This window comes from Salvelinus alpinus, chromosome 1 (assembly GCF_045679555.1).
Source record: "Salvelinus alpinus chromosome 1, SLU_Salpinus.1, whole genome shotgun sequence".
In the NCBI taxonomy this organism is placed as follows: Eukaryota; Metazoa; Chordata; class Actinopteri; order Salmoniformes; family Salmonidae; genus Salvelinus; species Salvelinus alpinus.
The window spans coordinates 18,022,317-18,040,126 of record NC_092086.1 but is presented as its reverse complement, the minus strand read 5'-3'; the positions used below and the strand labels follow the sequence as shown (position 1 = coordinate 18,040,126).

The 17,810-nt window shown below is 43.0% G+C and overlaps 1 protein-coding gene across 2 annotated transcripts; it reads left to right on the top strand.

The window, feature by feature from the left end:
• The first annotated feature begins 959 nt into the window (after positions 1-959).
• On the top strand, positions 960-16,244 carry LOC139570817 (peripheral myelin protein 22-like). Of its 2 annotated transcripts, none has more exons than XM_071393020.1 (5): positions 960-1,113; positions 1,926-2,015; positions 5,956-6,049; positions 11,551-11,691; positions 14,843-16,244. In XM_071393020.1, the coding sequence occupies exons 2-5, from the start codon at positions 1,938-1,940 to the stop codon at positions 14,998-15,000; spliced, it is 471 nt and encodes a 156-aa protein (XP_071249121.1). In that variant the 5' UTR covers positions 960-1,113; positions 1,926-1,937; the 3' UTR covers positions 15,001-16,244. The 2 variants fall into 2 exon arrangements, with proteins under 2 accessions (XP_071249121.1, XP_071249131.1); XM_071393030.1 differs by lacking the exon at positions 960-1,113 and adding an exon at positions 1,554-1,572.
• The last annotated feature ends 1,566 nt before the right edge of the window (positions 16,245-17,810 follow it).

Genomic DNA, 17,810 nt, shown 5'->3' with positions numbered 1-17,810 from the left:
CTACTTTAGACCAGAGCCCTGTGGCCAATGGCACCCCATTCCCTATGTAGTGCACTACTTTAGACCAGAGCCCTGTGGCCAATGGCACCCTATTCCCTATGTAGTGTACTACTTTAGACCAGAGCCCTGTGGCCAATGGCACCCTATTCCCTATGTAGTGCACTACTTTAGACCTGAGCCCTGTGGCCAATGGCACCCTATTCCCTATGTAGTGTACTACTTTAGACCAGAGCCCTGTGGCCAATGGCACCCTATTCCCTATGTAGTGTACTACTTTAGACCAGAGCCCTGTGGCCAATGGCACCCTATTCCCTATGTAGTGCACTACTTTAGACCTGAGCCCTGTGGCCAATGGCACCCTATTCTCTATGTAGTGCACTACTTTAGACCAGAGCCCTGTGGCCAATGGCACCCTATTCCCTATACAGTTCACTACTTTTGACCATGGCACATAGGAGTCTCATCCAAAGTAGTACATAATATGCAACAGGATCTCATTTGGGACTAAGACTTTGTCTTGTTAGAATGTAAAACAAACATGAGCCTCAATAAATCTAGTATTGATGATAGAAAAAACATATTTTTCTTAAAATATATGAATTGGTTGACATGGTGATAGATCAAATAAGAACACTGAAATTAGACAGTTGGTGTGTTTAATTTTCTGTCCCTACAAAGAGTGTTTTTAGTGAACGATTTTACAGCAGTGTGGGAATAAAAAATTAAATACCCATGGAAAAGAGACCAATTTGTTTATTTTCCACTCCAGCCACCCTTGTTAAAATGTAATCTACAACGACACGCTGGCTAAGCCATTTCCAAGGACCGTTTCCCCTGAATACCACTGTGGGGTTGGTAGCAGCCTTCAGCCTGCTGTATAGTTCAGGAAAACAAACAGTTCCCAAATGATAGTTGGAGCGGGAGCCGAGCTGCAGTGACGAAGCGACGTGCGTAGGGCGGTGTTCTCACGTAAAGAAGAGCTCGGTGTCGAACATCTGGGATAGTGCTTTAGTATCTACAGCGGGATCTGTGCACTAGTTGTGATCACTTCAACTCCTTAACACTCCTTAACACTCATTTTTAAAGGGACATTTACCACAGCCTTTGCTTTCTGTAAGTTGATACAATATGGAATCTTAATTTACCGTTTTTTCTTTTCTTTTAAAGGATGAATTTCCCGACAGTTTTATTGATTTCACTTCTCCTCCTCCCACTAACGGAATGTATCAACTTTATTCTTGGAGTTTAATCATGTTGGGTTTATTTATTTTTCATCTGATTGGCCTACAGCTGCGTTTTCATCAATTATTCGAATTTATTTGTGATAAATTGTAATGGAATAGTTTTTGGGGTGGAGTTTGTAGAACTCTTGAACGACTCATCGTTTCATTTTGTCACAGGGCTTCTAGTAAATAACGGTCCACTCCAGACAGACGCACACCCGAGCTGCGTTGGTGGATTTCACCACAGATTATATGGAGCTGTTTTGATCATGCGTTGATTTGCATTTCGTTTTAAATCTCAACTAGGCTACTCACTTGTCGTTTCAAAACGTCTATGGAAACTTTCTAAGTAGAGTGCAACTGTTGTTGATTATATATATATATATTTCCAACGATGTGCTATCTGTTGCTTGAATAAAATTGATGTACGTGTTTAATTGGTTGTAAATGTTTAACATTTTTCTCAAGACTATAGTCTTGAGGAGTTGGGACATTCCTCTAACTCCGTGCTTTTATCCACTCCAATGTTACGTGATTCATACTTTTCAATTTGAAGTAAACATATGGGTTTGATGAGTAAATGTGGAATTGGCGCCACCTGGTGTCAATATGAAGTACCACTTCAAATAGTTGACGCTGAATCAGTACGGTAGACGCCTGGTCTGATAACTGTGGTTCCTGTGTGTTTGTCTCCACGTGTAGATCTATCAGAAAATGCTGCTCATTCTGCTCGGAGTGCTCATCTTCCACCTCATCATCCTGGTCTTACTGTTTGTCTCAACAATTGCCAATGTGAGTAACTATGATATTGTTAACTTTACCCTACTATAATACAATGTGAGTAGCTATGATATTGTTAACTTTACCCTACTATAATAAATTGTGAGTAACTATGATATTGTTAACTTTACCCTACTATAATACAATGTGAGTAACTATGATATTGTTAATTTTACCCCACTATAATACAATGTGAGTAACTATGATATTGCTGCCTACTGTACTATAGCACTGTGTGTGTGTGTGTGTGTGTGTGTGTGTGTGTGTGTGTGTGTGTGTGTGTGTGTGTGTGTGTGTGTGTGTGTGTGTGTGTGTGTGTGTGTGTGTGTGTGTCAGTAAGTCAGTGTAGTCAATAGGGGCTATCCAGCCTTGTTTAACCATCTGGAACAGGGCAGGGCCGCTTCAATTAACTGATGTGCCAGACCTGGGTTCAAATATTTCAGCATTGGATTGAACCTGAATCACGCCAGATGGGAGTGGTTGCTTGCACTTTTGGGACTACACTATATTATGTGATTGGTTCCATTGTGCCCAGACGAGCCAGATCAAGCTAAAGTTTCAGAAAGTAAACAATACTATTTGAACCTGGGTGTGGTGATGGGTGTATGTAGTGTTACGATGGACCTGGGTGTGGTGATGGGTGTATGTAGTGTTACGATGAACCTGGGTGTGGTGATGGGTGTATGTAGTGTTACGATGGACCTGGGTGTGGTGATGGGTGTATGTAGTGTTACGATGAACCTGGGTGTGGTGATGGGTGTATGTAGTGTTACGATGGACCTGGGTGTGGGGATGGGTGTATGTAGTGTTACGATGGACCTGGGTGTGGTGATGGGTGTATGTAGTGTTACGATGGACCTGGGTGTGGTGATGGGTGTATGTAGTGTTACGATGGACCTGGGTGTGGTGATGGGTGTATGTAGTGTTACGATGGACCTGGGTGTGGTGATGGGTGTATGTAGTGTTACGATGGACCTGGGTGTGGTGATGGGTGTATGTAGTGTTACGATGGACCTGGGTGTGGTGATGGGTGTATGTAGTGTTACGATGGACCTGGGTGTGGTGATGGGTGTATGTAGTGTTACGATGAACCTGGGTGTGGTGATGGGTGTATGTAGTGTTACGATGGACCTGGGTGTGGTGATGGGTGTATGTAGTGTTACGATGAACCTGGGTGTGGTGATGGGTGTATGTAGTGTTACGATGGACCTGGGTGTGGTGATGGGTGTATGTAGTGTTACGATGGACCTGGGTGTGGTGATGGGTGTATGTAGTGTTACGATGGACCTGGGTGTGGTGATGGGTGTATGTAGTGTTACGATGAACCTGGGTGTGGTGATGGGTGTATGTAGTGTTACGATGGACCTGGGTGTGGTGATGGGTGTATGTAGTGTTACGATGGACCTGGGTGTGGTGATGGGTGTATGTAGTGTTACGATGGACCTGGGTGTGGTGATGGGTGTATGTAGTGTTACGATGGACCTGGGTGTGGTGATGGGTGTATGTAGTGTTACGATGGACCTGGGTGTGGTGTGGCTTGATGTTCTGTGTTTTAAAGCTGTATCATAGATGTGGCTGGGTGATCTGTGTTTTAAAGCTGTATTATAGATGTGGCTGGGTGATCTGTGTTTTAAAGCTGTGTTATAGATGTGGCTGGGTGATCTGTGTTTTAAAGCTGTATCATAGATGTGGCTGGGTGAGCTGTGTTTTAAAGCTGTATCATAGATGTGGCTGGGTGATCTGTGTTTTAAAGCTGTATCATAGATGTGGCTGGGTGATCTGTGTTTTAACGCTGTATTATAGATGTGGCTGGGTGATCTGTGTTTTAAAGCTGTATTATAGATGTGGCTGGGTGTTCTGTGTTTTAAAGCTGTATTATAGATGTGGCTGGGTGATCTGTGTTTTAAAGCTGTATTATAGATGTGGCTGGGTGATCTGTGTTTTAAAGCTGTATTATAGATGTGGCTGGGTGATCTGTGTTTTAAAGCTGTATCATAGATGTGGCTGGGTGATCTGTGTTTTAAAGCTGTATCATAGATGTGGCTGGGTGTTCTGTGTTTTAAAGCTGTATCATAGATGTGGCTGGGTGATCTGTGTTTTAAAGCTGTATCATAGATGTGGCTGGATGTTCTGTGTTTTAAAGCTGTATCATAGATGTGGCTGGGTGATCTGTGTTTTAAAGCTGTATCATAGATGTGGCTGGATGATCTGTGTTTTAACGCTGTATCATAGATGTGGCTGGATGATCTGTGTTTTAACGCTGTATTATAGATGTGGCTGGATGTTCTGTGTTTTAAAGCTGTATCATAGATGTGGCTGGGTGATCTGTGTTTTAAAGCTGTATTATAGATGTGGCTGGATGTTCTGTGTTTTAAAGCTGTATTATAGATGTGGCTGGGTGATCTGTGTTTTAAAGCTGTATTATAGATGTGGCTGGGTGATCTGTGTTTTAAAGCTGTATTATAGATGTGGCTGGATGTTCTGTGTTTTAAATACATACTATAGACCCCGTTCTGTGTTTGCAAACATTGCTGCACGCAAGTTGGTGGCAGAACAAGGCAGAGTTCGTATAGAACGGCTATATATATATATATAGACTATATCAATGATATATATATATATATATATATATATATATATAGACTATATCATCGAGCGTTAGCAATTCTAGCTAACAACTGCTTAGCGACTGTTCAAGCAATAATCAAAAGATCACTGTAAGCATCTGAGAACCCAAAAAGTTATTTTGCTTAGAAGTAATAAAGACGTATATGTAGGTTATGTTGAATGGGCGTAGATAGAGATGGCTTTATTACTGCAGCCAAGTGCATCTGTGTGTGATATCAGTGTGTCGTGTACTGAAACAGAGTCTATGGATGTGGCTGGGTCTTCTATGCGTAATGCTGTGTTGTGTTGTGGGTGTGTCGTTTACATTCATTGTGTTGTGGGTGTGTTGTTTATATTCATTGTGTTGTGTTGTGGGTGTGTCGTTTATATTCATTGTGTTGTGTTGTGGGTGTGTCGTTTATATTCGTTGTGTTGTGTTGTGGGTGTGTCGTTTATATTCATTGTGTTGTGTTGTGGGTGTGTCGTTTATATTCGTTGTGTTGTGTTGTGGGTGTGTCGTTTATATTCATTGTGTTGTGGGTGTGTTGTTTATATTCATTGTGTTGTGGGTGTGTTGTTTATATTAATTGTGTTGTGTTGTGGGTGTGTCGTTTATATTCATTGTGTTGTGTTGTGGGTGTGTCGTTTATATTCGTTGTGTTGTGTTGTGGGTGTGTCGTTTATATTCATTGTGTTGTGTTGTGGGTGTGTCGTTTATATTCATTGTGTTGTGTTGTGGGTGTGTCGTTTATATTCGTTGTGTTGTGTTGTGGGTGTGTCGTTTATATTCATTGTGTTGTGTTGTGGGTGTGTCGTTTATATTCGTTGTGTTGTGGGTGTGTCGTTTACATTTATTGTGTTGTGGGTGTGTCGTTTATATTCATTGTGTTGTGGGTGTGTTGTTTATATTAATTGTGTTGTGTTGTGGGTGTGTCGTTTATATTCATTGTGTTGTGTTGTGGGTGTGTCGTTTATATTCGTTGTGTTGTGTTGTGGGTGTGTCGTTTATATTCATTGTGTTGTGTTGTGGGTGTGTCGTTTATATTCATTGTGTTGTGTTGTGGGTGTGTCGTTTATATTCGTTGTGTTGTGTTGTGGGTGTGTCGTTTATATTCATTGTGTTGTGTTGTGGGTGTGTCGTTTATATTCGTTGTGTTGTGGGTGTGTCGTTTACATTTATTGTGTTGTGGGTGTGTCGTTTATATTAATTGTGTTGTGGGTGTGTCGTTTATATTCATTGTGTTGTGGGTGTGTCGTTTATATTCATTGTGTTGTGGGTGTGTCGTTTACATTCATTGTGTTGTGGGTGTGTCGTTTACATTCATTGTGTTGTGTTGTGTTCTAGGCCTGGACTGTAGGAGGAACCCAGAATACTGACCTGTGGTACAGCTGTCTCACTACTAACGGAGCATATCACTGCAGATCTGCCAGCAATGAAGGTTTGTCTAAGACACTTGCACCAACGATGGTGGATAAATAACATCTTTTACTCAGATGGTTTACCATTGAAAAAAATGGACAAGGTTCCTGTCTGTCTAAGTGGGGCCTTTCCTCTCTCACATGAGCATGCTTTCCCCACATGAGCTCACGATTCCTCCATAATATCTGGCATGCTGACTGTTCCTCCATAATATCTGGCATGTTGACTGTTACTCCATAATATCTGGCATGTTGACTGTTACTCCATAATATCTGGCATGCTGACTGTTCCTCCATAATATCTGGCATGCTGACTGTTCCTCCGTAATATCTGGCATGCTGACTGTTCCTCCATAATATCTGGCATGCTGACTGTTCCTCCATAATATCTGGCATGCTGACTGTTCCTCCATAATATCTGGCATGCTGACTGTTCCTCCATAATATCTGGCATGCTGACTGTTCCTCCATAATATCTGGCATGCTGACTGTTCCTCCATAATATCTGGCATGCTGACTGTTCCTCCATAATATCTGGCATGCTGACTGTTCCTCCATAATATCTGGCATGCTGACTGTTCCTCCATAATATCTGGCATGCTGACTGTTCCTCCATAATATCTGGCATGCTGACTGTTCCTCCATAATATCTAGCATGCTGACTGTTCCTCCGTAATATCTGGCATGCTGACTGTTCCTCCATAATATCTGGCATGCTGACTGTTCCTCCATAATATCTGGCATGTTGACTGTTCCTCCATAATATCTGGCATGCTGACTGTTCCTCCATAATATCTGGCATGCTGACTGTTCCTCCATAATCTCTGGCATGCTGACTGTTCCTCCATAATATCTGGCATGCTGACTGTTCCTCCATAATATCTGGCATGCTGACTGTTCCTCCATAATATCTGGCATGCTGACTGTTCCTCCATAATATCTGGCATGTTGACTGTTCCTCCATAATATCTGGCATGCTGACTGTTCCTCCATAATATCTGGCATGCTGACTGTTCCTCCATAATATCTGGCATGTTGACTGTTCCTCCATAATATCTGGCATGCTGACTGTTCCTCCATAATATCTGGCATGCTGACTGTTCCTCCATAATATCTCACACCAGAGAGGGAAGAGCTTGCTCTGGTCTAATTATCGTCCCCTCCCGCTCGCCCCCACCGCCCCGCTCCGACAAGAAAACATGAGCCAGTGAGATGTCTGGCCCTGGGGCACTCCCTCTGCGGGGCTGGCCAATAAGTAGACCAGAGTGGCCCCGCCCCTACCAGGCAACATGAGGGTGTGGGGTGTCTTGCTTTCTCTACCGTCTCTACTAGCACTATCCACTATCCAGCTGGAGGTCAAACTATCATTATCCACCTAAACGTCAAACTATCAATATCCAGCTAGAGGTCAAACTATCAATATCCAGCTAGAGGTCAAACTATCAATATCCAGCTAGAGGTCAAACTATCAATATCCAGCTAGAGGTCAAACTATCATTATCCACCTAGAGGACAAACTATCATTATCCACCTAGAGGACAAACTATCATTATCCACCTAGAGGTCAAACTATCATTATCCACCTAGAGGTCAAACTATCATTATCCACCTAGAGGACAAACTATCATTATCCACCTAGAGGTCAAACTATCATTATCCACCTAGAGGTCAAACTATCATTATCCACCTAGAGGACAAACCATCATTATCCAGCTAGTCAAACTATCATTATCCACCTAGAGGACAAACTATCATTATCCACCTAGATGTCAAACTATCATTATCCACCTAGAGTTCAAACTATCATTATCCACCTAGAAGTCAAACTATCATTATCCACCTAGAGGTCAAACTATCATTATCCACCTAGAGGTCAAACTATCATTATCCGCCTAGAGGTCAAACTATCATTATCCGCCTAGAGGAAAAACTATCATTATCCGCCTAGAGGTCAAACTATCATTATCCACCTAGAGGTCAAACTATCATTATCCGCCTAGAGGTCAAACTATCATTATCCGCCTAGAGGAAAAACTATCATTATCCGCCTAGAGGTCAAACTATCATTATCCACCTAGAGGTCAAACTATCATTATCCACCTAGAGGTCAAACTATCATTATCCACCTAGAGGACAAACCATCATTATCCAGCTAGTCAAACTATCATTATCCACCTAGAGGACAAACTATCATTATCCACCTAGAGGTCAAACTATCATTATCCACCTAGAGGTCAAACTATCATTATCCACCTAGATGTCAAACTATCATTATCCACCTAGAGTTCAAACTATCATTATCCACCTAGAAGTCAAACTATCATTATCCACCTAGAGGTCAAACTATCATTATCCACCTAGAGGTCAAACTATCATTATCCGCCTAGAGGTCAAACTATCATTATCCGCCTAGAGGACAAACTATCATTATCCGCCTAGAGGTCAAACTATCATTATCCACCTAGAGGTCAAACTATCATTATCCACCTAGAGGACAAACTATCATTATCCACCGAGAGGTCAAACTATCATTATCTACCTAGAGGACAAACTATCATTATCCGCCTAGAGGACAGTAGTGATTACTGCATTCTGTGTAGCCAACACTCTCATCCAACTTGTATCGAATAATGAGATTTTACATGATGACAGCTCCAGCTCTGTTATCAGTTAATCAGCCAATCAAATTCATTCATTTAGCCCATTTTACAGCAACATTTGTCACAAAGTGCTTTACAGTAAGCCAGCCTACCACCCATCAGGAGTTAGGTGTTCATGTTTTGATATGTTGTGCTACTCTATGTTATATAAAAATTATGTTAGGTTATATGTAGGGTTGGGGAGTGAAGGCTTTTTGTAACAGATTACAAAAAAAACGAACTGTAATCTGTTACTTTACCAGCAAAAACATTGTAATCAGATTACAGATAATTTTGAAAAACGAAATGATTACTTCTAGGATTACTTTTAAATTCAGAAAGGATGTTTGTGTAAAAAAATCTTTGACACCATTCTGTTTTATCAATGATATTCAAATTAGCTTTGAAAAAAGGCACAAGTTTAAATTTATTCCGTCTGAGTGAGTCTGAACACAAGTCAAAGACCACTATGATGACACACCAGCTGTGTTTGATGGATCGCGGGAAAAGAGCAGGAATGGACTTTTGTAGGCTACAGTCCAAGCTATGTCTTCCAATGGTGCGACTGCTGTCGGCATCCAAAGATTGTCCAACTTGAATAAACGCTTGGAGGTCAGGATGACAGCAGTGGTGTAGTCTACGACGATACTGATACCACTTATTATTGATATCTACATAGCGCATTGATGTGAACCACACTGCTGCTCTCTCATTTAGTTATTTGCGTCGTACGGATTGTGGTTGTTGTGGATGGCTGTTCACCAATGTATTTAAACCCAATTACGGTTGAATTGAAGAAGCTTAAGCTGCCTGTCAATCATTGTTTTTGCAACCAACAATGAATAAAGTGCTCTTGCAACAGCTGCATAGAGTGGATCCCAGCCTGTGGAATAACAGTTTGAGGTGGATCCCAGCCTGTGGAATAACAGTCTGAGGTGGATCCCAGCCTGTGGAATAACAGTTTGAGGTGGATCCCAGCCTGTGGAATAACAGTTTGAGGTGGATCCCAGCTAGTGGACTAACAGTTTGAGGTGGATCCCAGCCTGTGGAATAACAGTCTGAGGTGGATCCCAGCCTGTGGAATAACAGTCTGAGGTGGATCCCAGCCTGTGGAATAACAGTTTGAGGTGGATCCCAGCCTGTGGAATAACAGTCTGAGGTGGATCCCAGCCTGTGGACTAACAGTCTGAGGTGGATCCCAGCCTGTGGAATAACAGTTTGAGGTGGATCCCAGCCTGTGGAATAACAGTCTGAGGTGGATCCCAGCCTGTGGACTAACAGTCTGAGGTGGATCCCAGCCTGTGGAATAACAGTCTGAGGTGGATCCCAGCCTGTGGACTAACAGTCTGAGGTGGATCCCAGCCTGTGGAATAACAGTCTGAGGTGGATCCCAGCCTGTGGACTAACAGTCTGAGGTGGATCCCAGCCTGTGGAATAACAGTTTGAGGTGGATCCCAGCCTGTGGAATAACAGTCTGAGGTGGATCCCAGCCTGTGGACTAACAGTCTGAGGTGGATCCCAGCCTGTGGAATAACAGTCTGAGGTGGATCCCAGCCTGTGGACTAACAGTCTGAGGTGGATCCCAGCCTGTGGAATAACAGTCTGAGGTGGATCCCAGCCTGTGGACTAACAGTCTGAGGTGGATCCCAGCCTGTGGAATAACAGTCTGAGGTGGATCCCAGCCTGTGGAATAACAGTCTGAGGTGGATCCCAGCCTGTGGAATAACAGTCTGAGGTGGATCCCAGCCTGTGGAATAACAGTCTGAGGTGGATCCCAGCCTGTGGACTAACAGTCTGAGGTGGATCCCAGCCTGTGGAATAACAGTCTGAGGGAGTTCCTCTCTTCTGAACTCCTCTGTGACATTGTGCTCCATACTGTCAAAAACAAGTGGGGCTTTTATTGCTCAATCTAATTCGTGCAGATTCAAAAAAAAATCCATAGGCCTAATGGAGACATTTTAAAACACGTAGACCTTTGATAGACTTAAAGGGGCAATCTGTAGTTGCTACATCGATTTCAGGACTTAAATGAATGATATACACTGAGTATACAAAACATGAAGATCACATGCTCTTTCCATGACAGACTGACCAGGTGAATCCAGGTGAAAGCTATGATCCCTTATCGATGTCACTTGTTAAATCCACTTGTCAAATCCACAATCATTGTTGATGAAAGGGAGGAAACAGGTTAAAGAAGGATGTTTAAGCATTGAGACAATTAAGACATGTGTATGTGTGGCATTCAGAGGGTGGATGGGCAAGACACAATGTGTAAGTGCCTTTCAAAGGGTTCTGGTAGAAAGGTGCTAGCTGTACTGGTTTGTGTCAAGAACTGAAACAATGCTGGGGTTTTTACGCTCAACAGTTTCTGTGTGTATCAAGAATGGTCCACCACCCAAAGGACATCCAGCCAACTGGACACAACTGTGTGATACATTGGAGTCAACATGGACCAGCATCCCTGTGGAACACTTTCCACACCTTGTAGAGTCAACATGGACCAGCATCCCTGTGGAACGCTTTCCACACCTTGTAGAGTCCATGGACCAGCATCCCTGTGGAACGCTTTCCACACCTTGTAGAGTCCATGTCCTGATGAATTCAGGCTGTTGGTCTTGTTTAACCTCTCAATGTTCATAATGTTTTGTAAACTCAGTGTATGGCCAGCTATGTAAACTGGATCTATCTTACAATAGATGTCGATTAATGGGTAATCAGATTAGGTTAGAGTGAGTTAGATTAGGTTAGTGGGGTAATCCAAAAGTTACAATAGTGAATACAATTCTGGACACGTAACTAGTAACAGACTACTTGTAGGAAGTAACCTGCCCACCTCTGGTTATAAGTCATGTTTAACCTCCTCTGTCTCCTCTCTTCAGACTGGATCCAGGCGGTTCAGGCCCTCATGATCCTGTCAGTGCTGTTCTGCTTCTTCTCTCTGGTCTTCTTCATGTGTCAGCTCTTCACCCTGGTCAAAGGAGGACGCTTCTTCTTCACCGCCGTCTTCCAGATCCTCGCCAGTGAGTACGACCACTTATAAGGCTTAATGAAGCCTTCATAACCCCTTTATCAAGGCCTACATAGACTCTTCATAAAGTTGTTGGTCTTGTTGACCAGTGAGTATCACATCACATCACCCTGATTGTCTAATCTAGCCGGGTCCCCCGGTTTATACAAAGTTGTCTTATACTGGCATCAACTAACAATGTTGCTGAGAAGAGGGCCTGGATGTTGTTCTGCGGGGCTTACCGCCCAGGCAGGAAAATTATCTGGGGGAAAAACTGAATGTGTAAAAGACAGACATGTTATAGCTCAGGTCAAAGTGGGAGGCGGCCCCATGTGACCACTGTCCCTTACTACGAGGGTTGGTTAACTGTCTCAATGTTAGATCCCTTACTACGAGGGTTAGTTAACTGTCTCAATGTTAGATCCCTTAATACGAGGGTTAGTTAACTGTCTCAATGTTAGATGCCTTACTACGAGGGTTGGTTAACTGTCTCAATGTTAGATCCCTTACTACGAGGGTTGGTTAACTGTCTCAATGTTAGATCCCTTACTACGAGGGTTGGTTAACTGTCTCAGTGTTAGGTCCCTTACTACGAGGGTTGGTTAACTGTCTCAATGTTAGGTCCCTTACTACGAGGGTTGGTTAACTGTCTCAATGTTAGATCCCTTACTACGAGGGTTGGTTAACTGTCTCAATGTTAGATGCCTTACTACGAGGGTTGGTTAACTGTCTCAATGTTAGATCCCTTACTACGAGGGTTGGTTAACTGTCTCAATGTTAGATCCCTTACTACGAGGGTTGGTTAACTGTCTCAATGTTATATCCCTTACTACGAGGGTTGGTTAACTGTCTCAATGTTAGATCCCTTACTACGAGGGTTGGTTAACTGTCTCAATGTTAGATCCCTTACTACGAGGGTTGGTTAACTGTCTCAATGTTATATCCCTTACTACGAGGGTTGGTTAACTGTCTCAATGTTAGATCCCTTACTACGAGGGTTGGTTAACTGTCTCAATGTTATATCCCTTACTACGAGGGTTGGTTAACTGTCTCAATGTTAGATCCCTTACTACGAGGGTTGGTTAACTGTCTCAATGTTAGATCCCTTACTACGAGGGTTGGTTAACTGTCTCAATGTTAGATCCCTTACTACGAGGGTTGGTTAACTGTCTCAATGTTAGATCCCTTACTACGAGGGTTGGTTAACTGTCTCAATGTTAGATCCCTTACTACGAGGGTTGGTTAACTGTCTCAGTGTTAGATCCCTTACTACGAGGGTTGGTTAACTGTCTCAATGTTAGATCCCTTACTACGAGGGTTGTTTAACTGTCTCAATGTTAGATCCCTTACTGCGAGGGTTGGTTAACTGTCTCAATGTTAGATCCCTTACTACGAGGGTTGTTTAACTGTCTCAGTGTTAGGTCCCTTACTACGAGGGTTGGTTAACTGTCTCAATGTTAGATCCCTTACTACGAGGGTTGGTTAACTTTCTCAATGTTAGATCCCTTACTACGAGGGTTGGTTAACTGTCTCAATGTTAGATCCCTTACTACGAGGGTTGTTTAACTGTCTCAATGTTAGATCCCTTACTACGAGGGTTGGTTAACTGTCTCAATGTTAGATCCCTTACTACGAGGGTTGTTTAACTGTCTCAATGTTAGATCCCTTACTACGAGGGTTGGTTAACTGTCTCAATGTTAGATCCCTTACTACGAGGGTTGTTTAACTGTCTCAATGTTAGATCCCTTACTACGAGGGTTGGTTAACTGTCTCAGTGTTAGATCCCTTACTACGAGGGTTGGTTAACTGTCTCAATGTTAGATCCCTTACTACGAGGGTTGGTTAACTGTCTCAGTGTTAGATCCCTTACTACGAGGGTTGGTTAACTGTCTCAATGTTAGATCCCTTACTACGAGGGTTGGTTAACTGTCTCAATGTTAGATCCCTTACTACGAGGGTTGTTTAAATGTCTCAATGTTATATCCCTTACTACGAGGGTTGGTTAACTGTCTCAGTGTTAGGTCCCTTACTACGAGGGTTGGTTAACTGTCTCAATGTTAGATCCCTTACTACGAGGGTTGTTTAACTGTCTCAATGTTAGATCCCTTACTACGAGGGTTGGTTAACTGTCTCAGTGTTAGATCCCTTACTACGAGGGTTGGTTAACTGTCTCAATGTTAGATCCCTTACTACGAGGGTTGGTTAACTGTCTCAGTGTTAGATCCCTTACTACGAGGGTTGGTTAACTGTCTCAAAGTTAGGTGCCTTCCTATCAGGGTTGGTTTACTGTCATAATCTCTTAGTTGGAACCAAACTACATCTTGTGCTAGATATAACTCCATTTGCTTTAGTGGGCAGAGGTGGCTGGATTCAAAAATGCATTTTCTGCACATGGGCATGGAAACTAGGAGATTCAGCCCCTCCCCCTAATATAGAACATAACCAAGTCTGTTACAAAATATTAGGTGTTTCAACTTGATGATCTCCAACAGTCTAAAACTAGCCATGCCTTTTGTTCTGCTCTCTCGTCTCTCTCTTTCCCTCCCTGCTCTCCCTTCTCTTTCTGTCCCTCTCTGCTCTCCCTTCTCTGTCTGTCCCTCTCTGCTCTCCCTTCTCTTTCTGTCCCTCTCTGCTCTCCCTTCTCTTTCTGTCCCTCTCTGCTCTCCCGTCTCTCTCTGTTCCTCCCTGCTCTCTCTCTCTCTCTCTCCCTTCTCTTTCTGTCCCTCTCTGCTCTCCCGTCTCTCTCTGTCCCTCTCTGCTCTCCCGTCTCTCTCTGTCCCTCTCTGCTCTCCCGTCTCTCTCTGTCCCTCTCTGCTCTCCCGTCTCTCTCTGTCCCTCTCTGCTCTCCCGTCTCTTTCTGTCCCTCCCTGCTCTCTTTCTGTCCCTCCCTGCTCTCTTTCTGTCCCTCCCTGCTCTCTTTCTGTCCCTCCCTGCTCTCTTTCTGTCCCTCCCTGCTCTCTCTCTCTCTCTCTCTCTCTCTCTCTCTCTCTCTCTCTCTCTCTCTCTCTCTCTCTCTCTCTCTCTCTCTCTCTCTCTCTCTCTCTCTCTCTCTCTCTCTCTCTCTCTCTCTCTCTCTCTCTCTCTCTCTCTCTCTCTCTCTCTCTCTCTCTCTCTCTCTCTCTCTCTCTCTCTCTCTCTCTCTCTCTCTCTCTCTCTCTCTCCAGGTCTATTTGTGATGTGTGGAGCTATAATCTACACGGTAATGAGTCCTGATAGGGTGGGGGATGCAGAGTTCGGCTATGCCTACGTCCTGGCCTGGGTGTCCTTCCCTCTGTGTCTGGTCAGTGGTCTCATCTACATCGTACTGAGGAAGAGGGAATGAGAGAGGGAGGGAGGCTGATGTTAAGACCTCACACCACCACCAGTAGCAGAACACAGCACTGTGCCCCAGGGTTCGGGTCAATTCTGTTAGAATTCCAGTCAATTCAGGAAGTACACTAACATTCCAGTTCTCTTCAATGCTTCTTCATGAGGTTTACTTTCTGAATTGATAGAAATTCAAATGGAATTGAATTGGAATTGACCCCAACCATGCTGTGCCCACTGACCACCAGAGGGGGCTGGTGAGGGGAGGATAAATGGCTCACATAGTGTTTGTTTTCCATCAAATACTTTGAGCATTTGATTAGATTGAGTGTTTGCACTTTTGGGATTATTCCATTTGTTTCATTGTGCCAGGCAAGCTCCATGAAGCCCAGCTAAGGCATTTGTAAGAAAACAAATCATATTTGAACCCAAGTCTACATTATACATACCAATCACAGGTGGTCATGACTGAAGCGGAATCAGTGGAATGGTTTCAAATACATCAAACACATGGAAACCATGGAAACCATTCAATTTGCGCAGTTCCGTCTTTCATTATGAGCCGTCCTCCCCTCAGCAGCCTCCACTGATAGCCACGTGTGAGGAAATTACAGAGGAGAACAGACAGCCCATGTTACAGTGTAAAGATGTACATAGTGTCTATGGTTTTAGACATATTTATAACATTTTTTACATGACCTTTTGTACATAGTTTTGTGGAGTTGCTTCGTTGAGCTCAGTTCATTGACAGAGCTTGTTTGTTTCATACTTTCTCCTCCGTGCCAAAGAGATAAAGCTGTGATATCAGCTTTTAGTAAAAAAGACGACATGTTTAAAGCCTTTTAAACATTTATTTTTGCTTTACTAAAGTGTAGTGTCAATTCCTAGCTTGCCATTGCCAAGCCAAACAAGACAATTCCATAAATAGTTGTCTTGAAGGCAAGAACAGACTGGCAATCAGGCTCCTCAAATCCTTCAGACAAAGTGACTCCATCAACAACATCCGTTTTCTTGATGAAGGAAAATGGGGAAGTGTTTCAGTAGAACCAACTGATTATCATTGTGTTCATAGCCATTACTACTTTGTCTTTGTACTGTCCTGTGTTGTCTATTAAGATTCGGAACTGAAAATGGTGTTTTGTATCTGCCGTTCTTCTACTGTATATCCTACTTGCTGATGTTGTTATTAATTCATTTTTAACAATGCTTGAATTGTATAGCCTACTTGTTTTGTGTTGCTATTAAATGATTTGAACAATGTTACTGACTGGGGGACCTTTCTGTCCAATCTGGAAAAAGAAATCTGCCGTTTTCATGTCTATATTCTGATAAATAAAAGCGTTGAAAGAAGGTCTACTTGCTTGGCATGCAGCCAGGTCACCCGTGATACAAGTCAGTAGTCCACGTCCGTCCATGTCTGAGGACGTCGGGAGATGACGTGGAAACCAACCACTACGGGGCAAGAGTGAGCCGTCTAACCTTGAAGAAGGCTTTGGTTTTGGGCTCTGGGGACGAACGTAAGTATCTGCCTCTGGATCCTCTGGTTGCATGTTTCAATCCACTGATGGAAAGTTGTCTTTGACATTCGAAGCCTTTTCACAAAGCTTAACATTACCTCAACCATTCTGAGGTAACGTCTAAACTTTACCATTCAGAATCAATGCCTAACCTTAACCGAACACTTCGAAATTTGACATTTGAAACAATTTCAAAATTTGACGTGAGAGAAACATGGATGAATGTCTAATCCCGACATGAGACTGTGAGAACTTGTTTTGGCGTGATCATTCAACCTCTGAGAACTGGGCTGATTGACACAGCTTCAGTACTGATCTGCACCACAGGGTGGCGCTGTAGTGCAGAGGTTAACAGCTGAGGAACCCATTTGGCGAGAATAATTGAAAGTCCATCAACAATATGTTTGACACAGTATGCAGCTCTCTCAAAAGCTCTCTCTTTACACTTTGCCACATTTTTCAAAATGACATTTTCCATTTGTTGGTAGAGTTTAAATTATTCTCCCCAAATGGGTTCTTCCTTTCACAGTTGTTGACACCACAACTGAATCCCAGAGCCGACTAGATGAAAAATCGGTCGATGTGCCCTTGAGCAAGGCACTTAAACTGAATTGCTCCTGTAAGTCTCTCTGGATAAGAGCGTCTGCTAAATGACTACAGTGTGTGTGTTACACTCTGCATAGCTTCAAATACTGACAGATGGGTCTATAATGAGATACAGAATACACATCTAGCTGAACCAACCACAGATGGGTCTATAATGAGATACAGAATACATATCTAGCTGAACCAACCACAGATGGGTCTATAATGAGATACAGAATACATATCTAGCTGAACCAACCACAGATGGGTCTATAATGAGATACAGAATACATATCCAGCTGAACCAACCACAGATGGGTCTATAATGAGATACAGAATACATATCTAGCTGAACCAACCACAGATGGGTCTATAATGAGATACAGAATACATATCCAGCTGAACCAACCACAGATGGGTCTATAATGAGATACAGAATACATATCTAGCTGAACCAACCACAGATGGGTCTATAATGAGATACAGAATACATATCTAGCTGAACCAACCACAGATGGGTCTATAATGAGATACAGAATACATATCTAGCTGAACCAACCACAGAACCACTGAAAGCTCCTGTGTGTCGGTATCTTCACTAGTTGTTCCTGGCACCAGACCTGTAAACAATCATGCTCAATTGAACTTCAGATACCCACTTGACTTTGGCTTGTACAGACACACTTATCAAACTCCTGGAAATTTGTCAAGACTCACATACACA

What these genes read in the sequence shown, in the direction of transcription:
- LOC139570817 (XM_071393020.1), top strand. Translation starts at nt 1,938, where the DNA reads ATGCTGCTCATTCTGCTCGGAGTGCTCATCTTCCACCTCATCATCCTG. An exon ending in TTGTCTCAACAATTGCCAAT is followed by an intron (nt 2,016 to 5,955) that starts GTGAGTAACTAT and finishes GTTGTGTTCTAG; the next exon opens with GCCTGGACTGTAGGAGGAAC. An exon ending in CGTCTTCCAGATCCTCGCCA is followed by an intron (nt 11,692 to 14,842) that starts GTGAGTACGACC and finishes CTCTCTCTCCAG; the next exon opens with GTCTATTTGTGATGTGTGGA.